This window comes from Temnothorax curvispinosus, unplaced genomic scaffold (genome assembly GCF_003070985.1).
Source record: "Temnothorax curvispinosus isolate PA1 unplaced genomic scaffold, ASM307098v1 QBEX01004614.1, whole genome shotgun sequence".
Classification (NCBI taxonomy): Eukaryota; Metazoa; Arthropoda; class Insecta; order Hymenoptera; family Formicidae; genus Temnothorax; species Temnothorax curvispinosus.
In genome coordinates this window covers 1-21,950 of record NW_020214394.1, presented here as the reverse complement: position 1 = coordinate 21,950, position 21,950 = coordinate 1, and the positions used below count along the sequence as shown (strand labels likewise).

The window sequence follows — 21,950 nt, the reverse complement described above, 5'->3', positions numbered from 1 at the left end:
TTCCGCGCTGCGTGACAAAAGTTTTGCATTTGAATACGATCTGGCGTTACGGTGCGATTTCGCAAAAATTAAAAGCGGCGCGTTCCACCCCGTTCTAGCGGATCCTAATCCGTTGGATCCGCTCTTTCTGGGTCAAAACAGATCGCCGGAGCCCGGAGATCGATCTCGTGGTGCGCGCCTCGCCGCCGGGGCCCGCGGCGTATCGCGCCCGCTCGGAATTCGCAGGTCTCGAAGGACACCTCGCAGGGAAGAGGGACACATCGTGGTCGACTGCGTGTCCTAGTTTCGCGCAGAATGCGCACCGGGCCACGGTGCATCTCTCTGTCCGATACCCCGGGGGCAATATATGTCGAGGGAGTTGCGTCACGCGAGGCACGCACATCGTGCGGCAAGAAGAATGCGCGAGCGGACCGGCCGTCGAACCGGTTATAACGACGAGTCAACATCCAGCGAATCGCGCACTGAGAGAAAGAAACGATACGGAGAATATCATGTGTTCGATCGTATCTTCGGTAAAAGAAACGGCGCGGACGTAAAGATAAAAAAATATTTATTTGACAATCTTATTTTTGCTCCTTTTTTTTTAAACCAAGTTTCACGTTGATAATCCTTTCAGTAATTTTCAGAAAAGTAATTGACTTTTCTGAAAACTTATATACTTTTATATTTATTGTTTTATCTAGCGTCTGGAGTTAAATTAATAAATGTTGACTTGCTGCATATATTTACCGATTTATACCGTAATATGAAATTATATAAATAATAATAATAAAATAATATAAATTAATATAATAAATTTAGCAATTGAAGAACGAGGCTCTGAAATTTAGCTATGCACGAATGTTAAGTTTGGACACACAGAATGTTTGTTTTATCCTCGCACAATCGGATCGCTTAAATTTGATAGAACGTCTCGACGTCTCTCCGGTTGGCGAAACTCACTCGTGACGGGTTTGATTTCGCGTGGAGACAATCGGGATCGCGCAGATTCCGATCCTGGAACTCTCTCTTTGTTTCGTACCGTCTCCCTCCTTCTCGCGGCCCGTCCGTTTCTACTTCTCCTTCTAGGCGACGATGTTTCACACAACGCGTATATGTAGTCGACGACGTGACACGGTCTAACGGCATTCACCCGACCTCGTCAACCCGTTCACTCCCGTGTATGCGTGCATTCCTGCGTCTTCTTCGCTCTTACGTCGCCCGTGATAACACTTCCGTCACGCGTGTGCGCGCACAATCGTTTGTCATATCGCGACGGGTCATGCGAATCCGACACGGCGCAGTCATGTCAAAACTCGTTTTATCTCACGGGCCACACGAGCAATTTCGCACAATTTTATACTGACGGTTATGTGTTTTCAACGTTTACCGGCATATTGGCGTCTTGGATTTGGATTTATCTCTGAATTTTTATCTGTGAACGTTAAGAAAATCAGCAATTATTTTTCGCAATTATTTTTGTAAAATTATTTAACAAATAAAATGTTAAACGTAATAATGAATTTTCTTTCTTTTCTTTCTCGTGCCTTTATATTTTATATTAAATCTACTAAAGAACTCTTTATTTTGATATTCGCGTGACTCAATTATCTCATCTTGTAGCCTGGTCTATCTCTCGCGCGTCCTGTACAAATTAAAACCGCAGAGAGATTAACTTTATCAGTAATTGAACAAACTAACAATATTGCATTTGTAATATTCGTATTACATATAGCATCACTCATTTGAATAACGCTGGAATTTCCTCTCCTTCCTGCGGTCGAATATTTCCTACGTCACAGCTAACGGAGATAGCTCGGATAGTAAATAGGAAAATACTTGGTGTACATTTAAGAGACTTTAATAATATGCAGCGGCGCGCATATGCATTACGACAATTGCTGTTCCAGTTGCGTCAAGAATGTTGCAGGACAGTATTATGCATAAATCTCGGCTTAAACTCATTTTCCGCAATATCGATAAATAAATTAAAACGATGTAAAAGCGAATTCGCGATTTTGCGCTTCACAATTTTAAAATGAAAATTACCGGCCAATTATTTCCTTTTTTTTCTTTAAATCCTACCTTTCAACTTGAAAGCTTCATCTTGTGAAACGACAAGGAACGAAAGAGAAATTATTTTGAACAGCTGCCACGTAAAAACTTAAATACGAAGAACTTAATTATCTCTCTCCGAGTTTAAATCGACCATTCCGGCCTCCGCCGATCTTTTTTGGCAGACCGGCTTCAACTTTAGTTGTAATATTTAGCCGTGAAAAAGATGTAAATGTAAATCTCGATGTACTAACGGCAAATAACAAAGTTTCTTGCAGCAGTAATGAAGCACACTTGGGAAATGTCGGCTAGCAAGAAACGGTTATTACATCGCGCCTCTTAAATTTTATCGTACCGTTAGCGATTGTCCCGCTGTTGCCTGCTTATTACAGATCATTAGCAATTCGTTTCATTTTATTTTTAACGTTGAGAATTTAAGTAGCCGTACCCTGCAAAACCCAGTGTGAGACTGGCTCTCGAGCCCGGGGAAAATGCGAAGGCTCTCCGTATCTTCTCCGCTTTCTGCATCCCCAATGAAATTTCCTCATTCCATTTCGCGCGTTCTTAAACGGAAGGCAGCTCGGCAGATTTGTGTATTTTTACTCTAAAAATATACGCCGGCATTCTCTGACTTTTCAATTCAAATTCAGGTCAATACGAAATAAAACTCTATTTTCTCAGTGGTCTCCCGGCTTCTATTTGTGCTGTTTGTCAATTTTGCCTCTGGAATTTTCATACAAAGGCGTTACTTCAATAATACTAAAACTTTGTTTCTTCCTGGTCTCATGTAAAACTTTGAAGTTGAAAGGGAGAGAATTCAAGAAAGAGATTATTTAAATTCTAAATATGCTTATTTAATAATTCTTACCTTTTAAATGCTTTTGTTCTTCAACTTTCTCTATTTTTGTAGAATAGAACGTTCTGAAAGAAAGTACAAAATATGCTTGCGTTATTATTAAAATAATGCGCTCGTGTAATGCATGCATTTATTCACGACGTCGAGAGTAAAACGCGACACTTTCGGTATTTTAAGCCAATTTAAGCTATAAGAAAATAATGTTTGAGATTAGAAATCAAATGTGTTGCATTACTTTCTAAAAGTCCATTGTACGTTGATGGGGATGCTCGAGGGGGATTTTTAATGAAAATGCTGCATTTCGTCTCCGCATACTTTATTCGCTATTCATCATCTTTCCGTATCCGTTTTCTTACAGGAAACACAACGAAACTCCGTGTAGTATAATCGCCTAACATACTGATTTCTCTTGCAGTTGACACACCGCGAGATCTCACGTGGTAAAAAAACACGCGTCTCCAAGATACCATTAAGAAGTCCCGACATCAAGCGGTACTCGAGGTGGATTTTGAAGCGCCGACGTTTCAGAATTCCTAATAGGAATCACGCACAATAGCATTGACTGGAATCAAAGAAGCCAGGAAATTGTTACGCGCAGCGGTAATTTAAGCGACACACACGTAAACGTTGCCTTCGCGTGGAAAGAAACTTCTCAGGCGACGAATTAAAGTCTCGAATCCTCTCCCTCTAATTTCGCGAGCCGTCAGCCATCGAAATATACGTAATAAAAGATCGTAGCGGTACCGACGACCGAACGGCTTTCCGCAATCCACCACCTGTGGCTTCTGATAACTCCTCTGATAAAGAGAGGAAGAGGAGCACCGCCGCGAGGCCTTCGACTTTCAGCTCGAGATTAACGCTAAGCCCTCATTTTTAAAGAACGCTCTCTTTCTATTAACTCAGGTAGATGTACTCCGCAGGTCGCGAAGGAACATTTCGACCGTATTCATTCGAGAGACGATTGATTTTCGCAAAGTCGACAGGAAAATGTCAAGTTTCTTTCGCGATTTAGAATATTTTTGGAAACTTCAAGAGACCTGCTGAGAACAATGAGAAAGCGTTTCTAATAAATGAGAGTTGAAAGCGAATCCTTTCGAAGGCGAGATCATTTGTTCTCGTTCAAAGATCAGTGGACAAAGATCTCGCGGATTAACGCGAAACGGACACTGCCGAGAGTGATCTCGGATAAGAGACACTTCGTATCTTAAAGAGATCGTTGCAGAACACAGAACGTATAGAAAACGCGTCATCAGATCTCGGAAAAAGATTTTAAAGCTTCTGAAAAAGATTCCGAAGAAATCGAACGATCGGAGGTGGGATTGGTATCCTTTCCTTTCTTTTTCATCGAGAACCGTGGAAGGTAATTCACGAAAAACGGCGAACCACTACGGGGTGCATTACGCGAACTCGTACGCGTGTAGCAACGGCGCACCGAGCGTGTACACCAGCACCGGTTGTTGCACGAACATCAACGGTGGCGGCTTCAACGTGCAGCAGCCGCAGCCTCACGAGGACTATCGGCCGATCTACTTTTACGTGGCGCAGCCCTACACGATCCCGTACACCTTCGCCAAGAGGCCGAAACCCGCCGCGTCGTCGCTGCTAAGGGCGGCGAAGCCGCGCGGCAACAATTGCCGCGTCAAGTTCTCCAAGCGGCTCGGAAACGCCGACTTCTCGCAGAAGGTCAAGCAGGGCGAGTTCTCGCGGAGTCTGAACCAGGTGCACTTCGCGGAGGGTCAGGGTCAAGGTAACGTTCTTTCAATTCATCGAGAGAGAAATTGATGAGCTTACTTTCAATCTGACTTGAATTCGACTTTCTAAAAAATAGTTTATATATTATAATCTTTGACATGTCATCTCCATTTTTTTAAAATACCTGAACGGTCAGAAGATAAGTTTCTCAATTAGTCGTTTAATTTGATTTTTATTTGAATTATTGGTTTAATCCAACTAAGTATATGACGCATAATTCTTTTGATGAATTAATTTAATAAAACCGATTTTCCTGATAAAAGTTTATGACTGTGTATAACACTGTGTTTATGACTTATCGCTTGAGTAACGTCTTTCTCTGAATGGTCTACTGTACTTAACTTTCATCGCATAATTGAATTACATATTCGAGTTGTAATTGAGTATGTGCATATAAATTGAATTGTGTGTAATGTGAGTATAATTATACTGGAATTAGTAGTTTTATTAGAAATGATCTTGTTATATCTTCTGCGAAATCTCGGCGACTTATACTGGCATTTCCCCTTTGTCAGTTCTGAAAATTGTTTTGTAATTGAATTAATTGAATTAATTGAATCTCGCGTTACGTTCGAACTATTATATTTTTCTGCGGATAGATCTATTTTTATATATGCATTCTATACGAAATGTCAAAGCTTTCAGTGCTTCAAAGACGCTTTCACACCCGCAGATTCTTCTAGCAGACCGGATAATTGTTGCGAAAGCGGCATAGTTTCTGTGTGGCATAATTTAAATAGCGACTGTCGTCAAGTAGATTGCCGATGCCCATGCGAAGAGCATCTCGTTCTCTCTCTCTTGTGCGGAAACACGAACATGTCGCACGCGTCTCCGGTCAGTTAAACGAATGGAGAAAACACATCGTCCTAGAGAGAAAGGAAACAAGCTGCACCGTTGCATAGACGCGAAAGCTGAAAAATGTGGCAAAAGTCAGTTTTTTAAAGAACGTGATAAAATCGATGCAATTCTAATAATTCGCCTAATAATAATAAAATAATTAAATATTTAAGACATTGAGATCAAAGAATCTGTAGACCGAAAGAACTGCGATTAACGCGAAACATTTTATGTATAATTAATTCTTTGTTTATATGAGTTTGACTAGAGACAAGCCGATTTAACGAATGTAACGAATTAATGAAATTTATTATTATTTCCACATTTCAGTACACGTGGTTTTTAGTTATTCTTAGTATTATTATACTTTAACTGATTTTCTCTTTCTTCTAAACTGCTGCAGCGCGAAGGAACTTTTCACGGGTAGAAAAGCATTATTTCGTTTTGTTTGTGCGAGGAGGATGGAAGTGTTTCCGACGTTAAAAATTTGTACTGTTATTCCGACGGTAGCGGCTTCCATCGGTAGGTTCTCATGTACGCGGCGTAACGCGCGGATGATGTTAATAAGATGCAGCGAGGCGAGACTCTGCTCCATGCAGAGATCGCGAAGACGTTTGCTTTCCGCGCTACGTGCGGGATAGACTGGATAGAGGATGAAAAGCGTTCCTTTTACTTCGCGAACGAAGGGAGGAAAGACGTGCATTTCGCTTGGATTTTTTTCAGACATTTTTATCTGTTGGATAGTTATAATTTTGACATGCTTGACAAAGTGAGAAATCTTCTCAACATGGTTAGACTCTGTTAGACAAGGAAGCGTTAAAGCAGCGAAAGATATAATCAAGACGTATAAAGGAATTGAAAATGAAAGGTTCTTCGTGAATTCTTTATAGCGGCTTTCAATAAACAAGGAAATTCTACTTTTTATTTCAGTTCAGATATTATCGAAATTTAAATCTGAAAATATCTTGAAGATCTTTATGAATACTGACTTATTACGTATAATATGTGTCAATAATAATTTTTTGCAACAATAAAAATATTTTCGTACAACGCTAAAAATTATACCAAATTTTTTACTGTCTTCTCTTTTTAATATATCTTCGTCATTCTTTTACTCTGCAGTGCTCGCGAGCTATCCGAAAACTGGACCGTCTCGTGATCCGAGGATGACGTCGATGTTTCGAAGAGGCACGATCTTCGCGACCTTCTTCCTGTCCCTGCTGGGTGGTGGGCTCGTCTGCGCCGCCCTCGTGACGCAGCACTGGGTGGAGGCACGACCGTGGAGAACGCCGAATCCTCAGGATAGCGCCGGCAGAGTTCATTTCGGCCTGTTGCAGGGTAAAAAGGAATTAAACGTCGCTTACGGATGGAGGACGTATCACGTGTCCGGTATGTCTTTCCGCCTTTCTCCTTGTGCAACGCCGATTACGTTTTGCGCGTCAATCACTTGATTTCTCTCTTACAATTAGTATGACAGGATATCGTAACCTTGAGCGGTATGCACTCTGACTATTAATCGTGCGCGTTCCAATCGGAAAATTGATATGCAAGGCACCGTTAGCTAAGACTTTAAACTATGTAGAGTTTGTTACAATATAATACAGGGTATCTTGCAAGTCTTACAAGTTGCTATCTTAAGTAGGTATCATATAATTATGCAAGCAAATACTAGTTGAAACTTGAAACAAGTCTTTTCAATGAGAGTTACGGTATAAAATACAGTATCAATCAGTTAAAAGGAAATTTATGAAAAATATTATTAGAAAAATATATAAAAAGATTTAATTTTTATAAGAAGATTAAAGTATAAAAACAACTGTCACTAAATTCTATAATGTAAATTAAAAAAGAATTATTTACTTGTCTCAAGGGATATAAGAACAGATAAGGAGAAATAGAAGGACATATTTTTAAAATTCTGTTTTTAAAATCACTTTTTTTATTTCGAAGATTACTCAATCTTATACAATGTGTGATTTTCTATATATATATCAATTTCTTTTAACGCTTTTATTTTTCGCCAGAATTATCCTATCGGAATTATCCTGCGATTAAGCGATTGTAATAACTTCGTAAATCGTAACGACAATCGAGTATTGTGCGATCGTGCTTGGATACTTTTCAAACTGCGATATTCGAGTGACTCACACGACGAATTATGATTGCACGGAGATATCCGTGAGAGAAAGGCTCGTGAATGATAGAACATACTGGTGTGAGGTGGGACAATAAATCTGCGACTGATAACCGAGTGCATTAGAGTGCCATTCAGCGTCCGACGATGCCTGTAGTTGATCGCGGACGTACGATGTGCATGCGTGCGCGATAAATCATTGATTTGGTAATCGTTAAATTCATTCCATTGATTTCGCTTGCCGATCGAAACGATCGCGTTGCCAATGGACGCATCGCCACATCCTTTGTACTGGATGCACGGAGTACTCACAATAACTTGGAAAAAAAAAGAATGCAAAATTCACGAATGCATTGATGGAAGGTTTTAACGCGAGTCTTTTGATAATTGCAATTTGTTGACGCATAGAGTTATAGTGCATTTAATTTTTTTTAAATAGAACCATGAAAACAGAGTATTTTTTTTATATTATCAAATTTTTCGATTGATAGATGTCTGTGTAGTCATTGTTTTTTTTCTGATTATTATATATATCTTTTTTAAATTGAAATTGTTATTACGAGAAGAAACTCTGTTATCGTGCTATAACTAACATACAATGGCGGTCGAAGCACTCAACCGGAAACATCCGTTCCTCGTGGCATCTTGGAATGGTGTTTGCAGGTGGAGTTCACAAAGGGGATCTTTCACAAATATATAAATATATAAATAATTTAAAGAAAATACCGAACATACAACCCTTTTCGTATAAAATTATTTTAATTTTTGTTTAAAATTCATTTTAATAATGAAAGTTACAGACATTACTTTTACGTATGTATATACAAATTTTTGAAGAAAAATATCTAAAAATTCAGAAAGTGAAACAAAGAGACATAATTTTAAAATAAGTAAGATAATATTTTTCTCTAAAAATTTCAAACATTTAAAATTTAAAAATTGGTGATTACATTTGCTATATATTCTCTCTTTCTTTTTAATTTTAATGTTGTAATTTTTATCAAGTTTCAGAACCCTCAAATTTCGAAATTATTCCGAATTTCTGGAACTTTGCGTATCATTAAATTTTTACACTGTCTCAATGTAAATGTTAAGAAATCCAATTCGTCTCTATATCCACATCCGCCGAATGCACTTTTGCGAATCGACGGTGCATTGTGCCACGCGCGAAAAAAATAAATTTCTTATACACAATGCATAATAATCGTGCCGATGAGCAAGCGACTTTTACATAGCTATTACGCCGTACTTCCGGAGAAGAACAACAGAATCGCTGGCACGCGCTGTGAGAAACATTTCTCTTTCATTCAGGCGGGTAATGAGTCCGAAGGGATACCTAACGCGCGCGTAAACGTGCATTCCACTATTACGTATCCCACCGGATATTCTATTCCCTTAATCGCAGCTTTTTTGGCCAATTTAAACTTTTCCTCAACGGAAATGTCAAAGGAAGTCATTTGTCTATTACATTTTTCTAAATTATTATCACCCGTACATTTTTGTATCTAAACTCCAAATTACAATTTTATTTAAATAACTTTAATAGTCCCTTGATTTTTTTATTCAGAAAATCCGACTGATATTTAAGGACACCTGATCAGAAAATGCGATTGTTAATTACTGGTACATTTTTAAAATGAACAAAATAATTATAATGAAACGGTTTCAGATTTTATTAATTTTATTTGTTAAAGAACGAAATGGTCAACGGTAATTTCAAGGAGAAACTCGAGCGTATAATTTGAACACAACATATATATTTGAGAGCGAGCATATATGCACGTTCGAATTTCTCTCAGTGTAACCGCAGGCATGTGCATGCTTGCATGTTATCATATATATGTAACAAAAAAAACCATCAAGTTACGAGATGTATGCGGGTAACAATAGACGCGGAAACTAGTTTTAGCGTACAAAAATCAACGACCAAGCCTCGTGGTCTACTTTCACGTGTCCGCGCGCGTTGCTCGTATCATCGCGCGCGTTACTGATGCTGACCGCGGTAAGAGTATCGGATTCTGGTACGCGATCAATTCTACGCGGAGAGGAGAAAGAGAGGGAGATAGGAAGAAGGAGCGGTCGATAATTCCACCTGATCGCGGCATTCACAGCTTACATTATTCCTCTCAACATTCACTAAGCACATTTTCTAGAAGTATTTTCAGTATAAATGCATTGCGTCGACATCATCAATCATTCAACATGTAAATAAATTAAATTTGTACATTTATGAAGAAGCTATTTTGATGGACGTTTAAATCTGAGAATGAATTTGATAAGAATGGAGTTTTAGAATCTCGAAACACTGAAATTGATAATAGATTCTAATGCCGTCTTGGATCTTCAATTTTGGTCAAACAGACGATTATTGAGGCATAAAAATGAAAAGTGTACACTATATAGAGGATTGGAACGATGTCGCGAATGCCGGTAGATACGTTTTTGAGTACTTGAGTACTTTAGCGGTAGATACATTTTCGCGAGTCGGCGATACTCGCGGAACTTGGCGGCCGCCTCCGGCGAATGCAATGATCCGTTATTCACGCCGTCGTAAGTTGAAATGTCTCACGGAAACTTCGTCGTATCCTGGAAGCGTAATGCGCGAAATATTCCTACTTATATCCGTTCTTTCGCTCTCGAGCGTACATCACGGCCGAATATAAAATACGATAGCAGCGGCTTTTAGTTTCCGCGGCATGCAATACATCCGCATCAACGAAAAGACGTCAGAAGTAGCGGAACATTGTGGGTATTTTCAAGTGACGTTACTGAAGATATATTTTCATATGTAAAGTTAATCGCTCGAGAGTTGGCTTCGTTTCAATTTTCGGACATTATATGATGACATATAGCACGAAAATCGTAGAAACGCGACAAAATAATATTAAAATATGTATAATATATGTAATAATTGCAAAGAGAGTATAATTACATTTAAAGAATTGAAAGAGATTATGATACTTATAATTTAATTTTATCATGGTATTCAATAACATTAATTATACATAGACTCACAATACATTTTACGTATTAGCTTAGAAGCGAATCAATTATAATTTAAATCGTGTTCATTAAGCTATTTCGAATATTAAAATATTGATTAATAATGTTTCAGTTCCTCAAATGATCCGGCAGGATCCGTCGGTGATGTCTTGGGCCCTTTGGATCGCTACCTTAACAACAACCTCGGCTGCTCTGGTAGCGGCTGCGCTCGCTGCTCTTTTGGCAGTTTTAAATACAGCTACTTCACCAAGATCGAAGATTCTTTCCATCCCTGGTGTATATTTTATAAATATGTTAACGCGTAAGTATTTTTTCGACAACATTTTATCAAAATTATAAAAGATATTCTCTTAAAAAAATCATCAGTACAGAGATCTCAGCTGTTAACTCTTTCAATATATTTTATAGATTAATGTCTTACTATACATCTGTCTATATTTATGTTTATGGCAGTAAATATTTTTTTTTTTTTAGATTTATATAATGCTGATTTTTTAATAAAGTTCCAAAAAGTATTTTAAACTCATGAATAACTACGTTCATCATGTGCAGCATGGACACTTATTCATTATTTATTTTTAGTGTTAATGTGCTTAGCAAGCAGTTGTACTTGGTTAGCGCAATATTATACAAGACTGTATGTCAATGTGCTTCCAAAGGAGGACATCGATAATATGTGGACCAGCGAGGGTTCTGCTGAGCTTGGTTATTCATTTTGGTACGATATACTCTTTATATTTATATGATAAAATTGCTTCAAATTAAGCACTTATTGAGACTCGTCGATGTTCTTATTTTTCTATCGTAATGGATTATTATGATTAAATTTTTTTCATTACTTTTTCCAACTTTTGCAACTTAATTATAAGTCGTTGATTGTAACGGTGACAAGGAAAAGTCAGATTTATTAAACTGTTAATTATTTTGGTGCTTAAAGAAAACAACTTGTATAGATAAGTAAATGTGCTATTTGAATTAGCTAACTGAATCAATGTTTAAATGTCGCAAATATTTGTATTTTTGTGCAATTAAAAAGAAATTTCTTTTAAAAATTAAAATTTATCTTTTACGTAGCATGTTTCTCATTTGTATTATTCTTGAGTTAATTACTGAATTATATTCAATATTCTGAAATTTAGAATAAGTAGTTTATTCTTATCGTCTGAATATTTTTCCATTTAGGCTTGTGGTTAGCGCCGGTGTTGTACATCTCATTAGTATAGCATTAGTCGGCTGGGGCTCAGGCAGAGAAAAGGATGATCGTCTGGAACCAATACCTGCACTTGAAGAGAAAACAGCCGCAGCGATAATGTTATACTAAACATTATAATAGTGTTAAAATCGATGCAAGACTACGATTGAATTACGCTAACGTGCGTAATATCAAATTGATAGTGTCTATATCAAGATTGAACGAAAATTATAGCTGATTGTGAGATTAAATAGCAATAGTGTTTTCGTTCATAGATTTGTGCCTCGCACAGTTCCTAGATATCTGCCAGGCGTTTGTAATTATTTGCCTAGATACAGTCCAGTTTTGCAACAGATATTGTGCAATTTGATATCGAATTGAAACGCAAATATAAACGTAGCAAGTATGTTTGAAGTGAAACGCGTTAATAAAAGACAATATTTCTCGTATGTGACGAATTAAGAGTTGGGATATGTATCACCCATGTGTGGCATATAATGTACATTTTGTCATGTTTTATGCATCGATATTATGTTAGTTCATAATAATATTCGTGATTTCAAAGCGACACTAATCGATTTACGAAATTTACGGAAAACGAATATTTTATGTGTAACAATCGATTATGATTGAAAGTTATGCGCTATTCGCTTTACATGGCATAAAAAGACGAGATTGAGCATGGAAAAACGCTTTATTATAGCTTAATCTATACATTAGTTTTTTTTTTTTTATCAATAAGGCCGCAATCTAGACAATTATCGTTTCAGACTTCGGTTAACAAATTTCTATCGTTGATAGTATAAACATTCGTATACAGATGTGTATGTAAATTATGCGCTACGAATTCAGATGGTATGCCTTCTGGTTTATCATGATTATTATCGAGTTATCTCCTGATATATCTCGTAAATAGTTGAAATCCATTTTTATATCCTTATTTAGCTATGTTTTTTCTTTTTTTTTTACAAAGGCGATTGTTTTGACTAGACTGGGCTTTTAAAAGAGAACGATAATATATATATATTTCTACCTATAATCCAATTAGTTAGAGGATATTTAATAAGTAAGCGTGGCGTGCCTTTTCTTCGAGACTAAATACTTTTAACAATTATTTCTTGAGACTGTTATATCCATATAAAATGTACGATTTAATTCCGTGGCCGTGGCAAATCGTACATGGAACGTATCATGAAATGTAAATACAATAAAAAGTTTGCTCCTCGGGAGTATATTTATTACAATGATGTCGCGGGCGTAATAATAAAACAGCGAACAGGTCATAGAATGTGTTATAATCTTCGTACATACTTTATTTCCTTCATTACGTCGAGATCCTCGTCCTTATAATTTATTTCACATAAATGGTTTCATGCGTATAATATACAATAATCATTTGCTGTAGGTATGCGATGGGAAGAAAACGTACAGTAGGAAATTGTACAATTTTCCTCTTAAGGAAAGATGTGTGATAACACGCGAGATAATGTAAAAAAAAATTTAATGAAGGAGTAGGGTACAAGAGAATTTTATTGATATCTCTATCTTTTCTATATCTTATTGTTAGTCCTTTGAAACAAGATATTTTAATTATGATATTAGAATGACTATCGACTTGAATCTATATTGGATCGAATATTTCAAACGCGGATTTGCCATATCTGTTTTGCATACTAATCAATATAATCTATCGTATCTAATCATATCTAATCTTCATCAAAATATCTTGCATCTCCAATTCTCACTATACATCTATTCACTAAAGCTATTCCCCGCCCATTTTCTTGTCTGGAAGAATAAAGCCACGCACAAAACAATAAAAATGGACAGACTTCCGTATTAGATAAAAAGTCTATTCATATATGTATATTATGTCGCTCTTAGAGAATAATAAATTTATATTATATAATATTATATAAAGCTACACGATTAACTGAGGCTTTGATGTTAGCGCCGACTGACTTTGGACCAGCCATCATCCTCTACTGGTCGCCTTCTTTCGTCAGCTTTAGGCGGAAGTCTGTCATCTTTACCATCTCGCCTAAAATAAAAATAAAAAAATCGAAATTTAAATTAAAGCTTAATAAAGCGATTAATATTTATAAAACTCGCGCTAAACATTTGTATAACATTGTATAATTGTTGTATTTCATTAAATTATTATTGCTACATATTCTCTAAATATTATACTCACTCACGCTTGGGTGGATCTCTCGGGGAATCTTGAGGTGGGTCGCGTTTCCGCCAGTCCTGATTGGTATTTCGTGCTGGTTCGTCACGCCGCTCGCGAAAACCGCCACGGCGATCAGACATTCTACCGCGATCTCGATCCCGATCATCACGTATCCCGTCACGTGGAATCTCACGTACCTGTAATTGAAATTAATTAAATATAAATATTATTAAAAAATATACAAACTTAGAAAATAAAAATAAATATTATATAATCAATACAATTAATAAAGCATAAACGAATAAAGAGAGCAACAGTAAAGAAAAAGAAGTTCTATGTGTATGACACTTTATAACATATATAACATGTATTGTATTAAGAGAACGTATACTTACTCCGCGTCCATCCATTCCACGGTCACGGTCACGGTCACGATCGCGGTCGCGATCGCGATCATCTCTTTTGTCGAAACCACGATTGTCTAGCCTATCTCGATCTTTTAAATCGTCTTTATCAAAGTTATCATCTTTCCTCCATTTATCCATAGGATCCTTCTTCCATCGGTCCGAGTCGTCGTTTCTTCTCCATTTATCCACGTCGCGACGTTCCGGTTCCCTTCTCTTCCATGAAGAATCCTCGATTTTGTCATCGCGTTTCCTCCAGCGATCCGTTTCGTTTTTGAGTCCATCGGCGTCTTTGTCAGCATTACGCCGCCATGAGTCCAGCGCTAATAATGACAAAGGATAGTACAAATTAAATTTCATCGATATATGCATATACGGAAACATTTAGCGAGAAAACATGAATGTGTATTATACTCACAGGGTTTTGGACCATCGCGTTCGCGTTCGCGATCGCGATCACGATCACGATCACGATCGCGGTCACGGTCACGATCGCGTTCACGATCATGATCTTTATCCCCACGTCGCCATGTTGAAGTCAATTCTTTATCTCTCTGCCGATCTTCCTCCAATTTACGTTCGATTTCAGCGTCCTTGGCTCTAATAATTTCGGATTGTTTCTTAAGCTTAGCCAAACGTTCGGCTTCTTTAGCTTCCTCTTCGGCCCGTCTGATTCTCTCCTCCTCCTCCTTCTTGGCTCTTTCCTCCTCAAGACGTTTCTTTTCCTCTTCCTGTTTAATTCGCAATTCTTCCAGTCGTCTTCGTTCCGCGGCTTCCGCACGTTCCTTCTCCCATTTCGCCTTACGCTCAGCTTTACGCTCCATTTTGCGCTTCAACAACCGCTTGGCACGTTCCTCGTTCATCAGTTTATCAAAGTCCTTTTGTTTTTCCATGTATATGCTCCTACGCTCAGCCAAGATCTTGGCCAGGAAGATGTCGTGATCCTCTTTCATACGCGCTAAGCGCTCTTGAGTCGCGACAGCCTCCTGCCTCTCTTCGATAGCCGCGGCGATTCGCTCATCCTCCTGCTGTCGCCAGAGCTGTTTCGCTTGTTGCATCTTGTCCTGCAAAGCCTTGTCCAGCAGCGGGATCTCCTCGAGTCGTTTAGCACGCTCAAGATAATCGACTTTCTTCTCCTGAGATTTAAGCTTCTGCTGCATCTCCCTACGTTCTTTCTGCAGTTCTTCAGCTTCCCGCGCCGCGATCTGCTCCGCGTCCAACTTTTTGATCTCATCTTCGTCTAATTTCTTCAGTACCTTTTGCCCGTGGCTCGTCTGTGAGATTTGCTGCATCTTTTCCTTGAGATGGCGATCCTTGATCTGCTGAATCTCGCTCTGCTGACGCTTCCGCTCACGCTCCTCCCGCTCCTGTTCCAGTCGCTTTTGTTCAGCCAGCATCTGCTGCCGCTGGAGCTCCTCCTGTCGGCGCATCTCCTCCTCTTCGCGGACCGTATTGATGTGCTCGATGTACTCCTTTCGCTCCTCGATAATCTTATGCCTGCCCAATATTCTCTGATGCTCCTTCATCTTGGTTTCGTGATAGTGAGCGACCATCGCGTTGCGTAGCTTCTCACGCTCGAGTTTCTTTTTGTTAGGATTTATCACATTAATGGCACGGTGCAACACGGTCGCCATGTTCACCAATTGGCAGCGTATTTGTTCGGAGGGCATCGCCTGCAATACCGGACCATCTGGATGATCCTCTCGTTGCGCCTCCGAGAGATCCACTCCGAAGTGAACACATGTCTTGCCGTGGTCTATTCTGATCTGCATGTCGTTATAGCGCACGCAGTCTACCAAAAGACGCTCAAGGTGAAAATCAGTAGTGAATTTGGCGAGTTCTAGGAGTCTGGAGAATTGTATAGTTTGATAAACTTGAGAAATTTGATGGACAAGACGCACGAGTGTAACATCTTGCAAAGCCGGGATGTACTGGACTAACGGACTGTTTTCGTCTGCCTGTAAGGTCTGAATGACAGAATCAACTCTGCTACAGAGTTCTAATGGATGAAACTCCACCTCTAACCACGAATATAGTTCTTGTAATTGCGGTGACGCGAGGCTGACAACGTTCAAGCGAACGATGTCTTTCAACAAAGATACGCGCGTCGGTGGTTGCGAGAGGCCCAAAAGAGTCGCGAGTTTCTGCGCTTTTTCCAGCGGGCTTTTGTCGGTCTCTATAAAACGATCGAACTCGGGATGCGCGGACGGCAACGGTATCGACAACGTTGCCAATAATACACGGTTGGCCATTCGCTGCTGTTCCTCCGAGGACATGTTCTTCTTCATTTCACGCGAGAGTTGCAGAAGTTTGAACAATGCGGCCGCGTGAAACAGGTAATTGCCGGCCTTCCAGAAAACCATAGCCAGCTTCTGGTAGTAATTTGCCATTGTTTTTGGCACAGGAAGCTTCTTCGACAAATTCATCATTCCATGAACGTCCTCCGAAGACTTAAAAGCCTCCTGCCACAACTCCATCTGAATTGCAGAATCCAGTTGATTTAACCTAGTTTCTAGATTCAGCTGTTGTGTTTCTGCCTTATTCATGGACACATTCGACACGAGCGGAGGCAATTTGCATATTTCTTCCAGATGTTTTCGTAATTTTTCGCACAACTTGCGAAACTCGGTCTTTCTACTGTATTCCAGACAAAACTGGAATGCCATTCGTGCTATATCATGGTAAAGGGTTTCTACATGAGCGTTCGTCCTGAGCAATTCCAGACACTGGCAGTATGATTCCCATAGGAATTTAACCCAGGGTGTTAAGATTGTCCGGTCACTCCGGTCTTGCGCATCTTCTCCGCTAACGGCCGACAGCAAGATGCTCTCAGGCGTAGCAAGGTTATCTAGATCATCAATATCAATGACGGCTTGCTGACTCTGCTTGCGCGCCGCATTGGTTTTCTCCTCAGCCATTTTCAAGTATCCGCGTATGACGTTCTCCAGACTTCCAACGTTGACGGACTGGAACATGTTCCTGTACTGGAACAAGCCTTCCTTCGCTATGTGCGACTTCTTCAGTTCCACACACAGGTCTAGATACTTGAACATGATCGGCTCCAGCACCGATTCTGACCAATTGTAGGTCCATTTCTTGTTTCTAAAGACCTCTTGTAACGTGTCCAAAGCTCGAGCCGGTTTACCGACTTCTATAAATTCTGTTTAGAAAAAGGAACAGAAATATCAGCATATCGCGCAAGCTATATTCAATTTAGAAGTTAAAAAATAGTTTATTAAATAATATAAGCTTTTATATATGTATATTATAAGAATCATTAAATGTATGCAGAGGGATCTACATGAGGGGTGACTACAATTAATATCAGCCTATCGAAACTATTTAGCTATACTGTTATGTATCAAAGTAAAACCGTATATCTAGACATTGGAAAAAGAAAAAAAAAAACACTTTGACAAAATTAATGGTTATAAGTGTTATAACATGTCGAGTTTTGCTTATGTAATGGACAAGGTGTGACAATATAAAACAATACGATATATTTATACAAGAAACAAAGTCAATTTACACACACGTGTACGTGAACCGCTAAAGAGCATGAAATTTACACGGTGAAATATGGTAAGTTCGGCCAGATCCTTTCCAGTTCTTAGCATCTTTTATACACGCGCGTCTCACGTGCTCCCGTTAGATAAAAAAGACTCGAAAATAGCTCTGCGTGCAATCCGAAGGGCATCGCATAGTACTTTAGGGTAAATCGCATAATCGTGGCTCTCCGCAAGCCCGACGACCGCGGAATCCGTCCGATGCGAGTGCACACGGTCGTGCGAGAGGTCGGGGAGTTCCATCGCGAGATCAGCAGCAGCCTTGACGGCACGCCGATTATCGGGACACTGTGCGGCGCACGGTGGGGCGGCTCGTCAGAGCTCCGAAATTATCTCCGCGTGCAGGAGCAACGAAGCTCCGCGCTTTCCGCGCGGACACGCGCGAGAGACGCGAGCCACCATTCTTCGGTCGCGCGGGAGCTCGATGCCCATCGGCCATGTCGCGCTCTCGTGTGGAACATCCAGGCGGGACACCGCGACTTACCGTTCGCCCTTTTCAGGGCGTTCTCGGGTCTCTGCCCGTAACGCGCCATGTTTCCTCTCAGCGTGATCGGCTACAGATTCACCATATACCACGGCGTGAGCTCCGCGGCGGCTTGCAGGCGTTGAAATACCGTCGGCGCGCGATAACGTGTGCTCCGCACGTACCCTCGACCGCGTGTACCGGATAGGAGAGGCTGGGAGAGGCGGCCACCGAGGAAAAATGGCTTCCCGTACCGCAGGGGTCAAGATGCGATCCCGGACGTACGGGACGAGAGCGGCGCGTGAGCGAAGGGGCGTCTCGGAAATCCTCGCGTTGTAGAATAATCGCGCGACCGCGCGTGAATCGCGATCGTTTGACGCTAAACTTTCGTTCCACTTCGAGACGCACCGACGGCCCGACGACACATGCGCGCGCGACGTTCACGGACCGACGCTTGACTTGACACGTGCAGTAACCGAACGACCTCTCGCGCCTCGTGCCTGCCGACATCGATAGTCGGCGGCTGATTGGCCGCGCGTCGCCGCTTCGAGACTTCGATAGTCGATAGATTTCACGCTTCCGTTCCGTCGATAGATTTCGAATCGGCGGAGTTGAGTCGCGTCGCGTCGCGCGTCGGATCATACATCGTACGGGAGTGCAAGTATATTATATAGTATTTTTCGCGAGTGTGATTTCGCGAGTGAGCGGTAATCGCGAGTGTCGCGCGGACCGCGAATGTTCGTCGTAACGTTGCGTATACGATGATCGTCATCGGGACATTCAGGACTCGACTCTCGAGACGCCGCGCTGGTGAAGATCTGGGGATCTCGAGAGACGACCGTCCCCTCTCCTTTTCTCTGGTCGGCAGGAATCCAAAGATATGCGACTGGATTTTGTGGAAATCACTCTCGATGAGGAGCAACGGATTCGAGATCGTCGCGTAATGGTGCAATGGTAAGTACGATTTGTGCATTGCGATTAATTTTTGCCACGTCGGTCGTCTTACAATCGCTTCGGAATATCTCGATTCGGTCGCTGAACAAGTACCTAATGGCGGATCGCCGGGATCACGTTTGAATCGCTTCGCGTCTCTCGCAATTGCTTCCGTCGAAATTTCGTCGACGAGGTGAGACGAATGGGAAATATATATATCGCACCTTATCTTTTCTCTTTAATTTTCTCTCCAGCGTAAAAGGAAAACAGGAAAGATGAACCGTGCAAGAAGTTCAGCTAAAAAAACAGGCCTCTAATATTTTTTTAGGAGTGCGATGGATGTATATTTCAGCTTGTTTGCGAAGTTGAATTTGACATTCTAAACGCGTTTGTTTCGTTTGATTTTTTATCTTTTCATAAATGTTTAAGACGTTAAGTGAGACGTTAATTATAAAATTATAAATAATAAGTGGCGCATCTGAGAAGTGGATATGTCTTGGTCGTTTTTTATTTTATAATTTTTATATAATAGTGGTTATATATAAGAAATAAGCGCTTTATGCAAAAAGGAATGTCGTAGATTTTTTTTTATTGTCTATATAAATATTTCTTAAAAACATAATTAACAATATCAATGTAACATCAAAGATTCAGGCCGAGTAAGAATAAAATAAGTAATTTGCTGGTAGAATATAACGATGAATGCTTATATCTTAATATATAAGATAAGAATATAAGAAATAGATACATTTTATTCCTTATTCCTTATTCTTCACCGTGTTTAACATGTTTAAAGACTTTGGTTTAATATCATAGTACAAAAAGATTTTCGGCAATGGCTAAATTAATGAGGAAACTTTCCACAGCCGGCGCCAAGTTTTTCTCCTTAAATATCTCGACGGAGATCATTCTTCTGCCATCTGGTGCTTGCACTGTCGCTAACGAAGTTAATTGGTTCAAAAGATCTTGCGTCTTATCACTTATCTCCGATATAACCTGTGCCTCCGTGTAGCTTTGATTTTCGCACAGTTGAACCATGAACAAGGCTATCTCCTTGTGAGTTTTTGTCATTGTGAGACTTTCTGAAACAGAATGAATATAGATTATTAGAAAACACAATTTAGTTATAAGATTGCAATGGTCGAGATGCCTCGTGGATATGAAAACGAACAATGTAAACTATTTTTCTTCTCCTTATTACCTTTGGCATGCGGTGCTACAGTAATTTCTCTAGCAGGAATGTTTACAAGTAGGTCGTATAGATCTATTCTTGACGATATCGAGCTATTACTGCAGCCTGCCACATAGTGCGAATATTTCTATAACAATCATAATGAATATAGCAATAAAATTAAGAACAACGTAACAGTAATAATAATAGTATCCGTAATAATAATGCATTCTTTCTACAGTTCATTTTGAATAAAGAAATAACATCTTAATTAGCACTTTTTACTATCAAAGATATATTCTTTCATAAAATACGTGCCTTCAATTCGATTAACTCATCGTTCACCAAATCAATCCAGGGAAAGAGATTGTCAGTGACTTTCCTGTGCTTCATCAACGCAGGAAATGTTTTTATCCACTTAAGAAGCTGCTCCAAGCTGTGATGATATACAATAATCTTCTTTTTCAATAAGAGGGCGGTATATATCAATATTGTTTCTAATTCGAATGTTTTAATCAGTTCTTTGACATTGGTACTAGCTGCGAAACGATGAGTATTGAAATCATCCGAGACAAACGTTCCATTCTCCTGCGTTGAACACGATCCCTTTGTAAATACAGATAGGTATAACTGCAAGATCTCCGTAGGTTTCCCAGTTTTGCAATACATCTTGCTGAGAACTCGTGAAAGTACTTCATACTTTTGTGGATTAAAATCCTTTGCAAAGAGAACCAGGGCGAACTGTTTTACCTGAGATAATTATGAGAATCAAGATATAGTGTTTTGTACATACATGTAAGAAAATATTTTCTTAAAATAAGAAAAGCAAGATCTTATAGGTAGAGATATCAACCTTTGGTAGCTTGTCAGAGTCAAAGACTTCGCTGCAATGTATGTAGAACCAGTCGTGGCCATGTCTCGCACATACAAATACGTGAGGGGATGTATGTTCCAATTTCAAATTGCATTTTCTCGTGACTACGGTCTTCTGAGATTCCGTAACTGCCGGATACGACCATGTCCACAAGACATCTCCATTACAGTCTTTCTCTGCAATTTTTACTCTTAATTACAAGGCGAACATGCAATACATATTTATCACATTTTAACTTCTTATCAGAAAAATGCTATACCTATTACACTGCAGGAAAGTAAATCCGTTAATGGTGCCATTTGGAGCCTTTCAAAGTAAGCAATTTAATGTGGTTGAGTAACTAACAACAATATAACACCTGTCAAAAATAATGTGTTAAAGTAGTCGCTATTTTCTACGTCTTAGTGATATGAAAAATTCATTTTTTATTATATTTTTCCTGTACCTGATACTTTACATTTTTATTATTAAATATTATTAATCCAGTGAATCAAATTATTGGTATATCGACTACTGTCAAATCGCGATAGAAATTGAGGTTAGGTTTAAATTCTTTCT

The 21,950-nt window shown here is 39.5% G+C and overlaps 3 protein-coding genes across 5 annotated transcripts in view; 1 reads left to right on the top strand and 2 right to left on the bottom strand.

Moving 5' to 3' along the window:
• LOC112453705 overlaps positions 1 to 12,061 on the top strand; it is a 16,600-nt gene extending 4,539 nt beyond the window's left edge. Inside the window, 5 exon segments of the mRNA XM_025014610.1 lie at positions 4,312 to 4,637; positions 6,602 to 6,868; positions 10,729 to 10,917; positions 11,199 to 11,334; positions 11,799 to 12,061. Coding sequence (XP_024870378.1) covers positions 4,312 to 4,637; positions 6,602 to 6,868; positions 10,729 to 10,917; positions 11,199 to 11,334; positions 11,799 to 11,937 — 1,057 coding nt within the window. The 3' untranslated portion in view covers positions 11,938 to 12,061.
• A 422-nt stretch (positions 12,062 to 12,483) lies between these two features.
• LOC112453690 (eukaryotic translation initiation factor 3 subunit A) lies at positions 12,484 to 18,640 on the bottom strand. Of its 2 annotated transcripts, none has more exons than XM_025014577.1 (5): positions 18,436 to 18,640; positions 14,804 to 17,545; positions 14,377 to 14,708; positions 14,007 to 14,178; positions 12,484 to 13,849 (listed from the first exon to the last, which is right to left on the bottom strand). In XM_025014577.1, exons 1-5 carry the CDS (start codon positions 18,482 to 18,484, stop codon positions 13,791 to 13,793), a joined length of 3,354 nt encoding a protein of 1,117 aa, XP_024870345.1. In that variant the 5' UTR covers positions 18,485 to 18,640; the 3' UTR covers positions 12,484 to 13,790. The 2 variants fall into 2 exon arrangements, with proteins under 2 accessions (XP_024870345.1, XP_024870344.1); XM_025014576.1 differs by having other exon boundaries at positions 14,003 to 14,178; positions 18,436 to 18,639.
• Positions 18,641 to 19,959: 1,319 nt separating this feature from the next.
• LOC112453703 (putative protein FAM45B) lies at positions 19,960 to 21,944 on the bottom strand. Of its 2 annotated transcripts, none has more exons than XM_025014604.1 (6): positions 21,838 to 21,944; positions 21,652 to 21,750; positions 21,372 to 21,568; positions 20,837 to 21,268; positions 20,549 to 20,666; positions 19,960 to 20,429 (listed from the first exon to the last, which is right to left on the bottom strand). In XM_025014604.1, the coding sequence occupies exons 2-6, from the start codon at positions 21,689 to 21,691 to the stop codon at positions 20,158 to 20,160; spliced, it is 1,059 nt and encodes a 352-aa protein (XP_024870372.1). In that variant the 5' UTR covers positions 21,692 to 21,750; positions 21,838 to 21,944; the 3' UTR covers positions 19,960 to 20,157. The 2 variants fall into 2 exon arrangements, with proteins under 2 accessions (XP_024870372.1, XP_024870374.1); XM_025014606.1 differs by having other exon boundaries at positions 21,850 to 21,944.
• Positions 21,945 to 21,950: the final 6 nt, after the last annotated feature.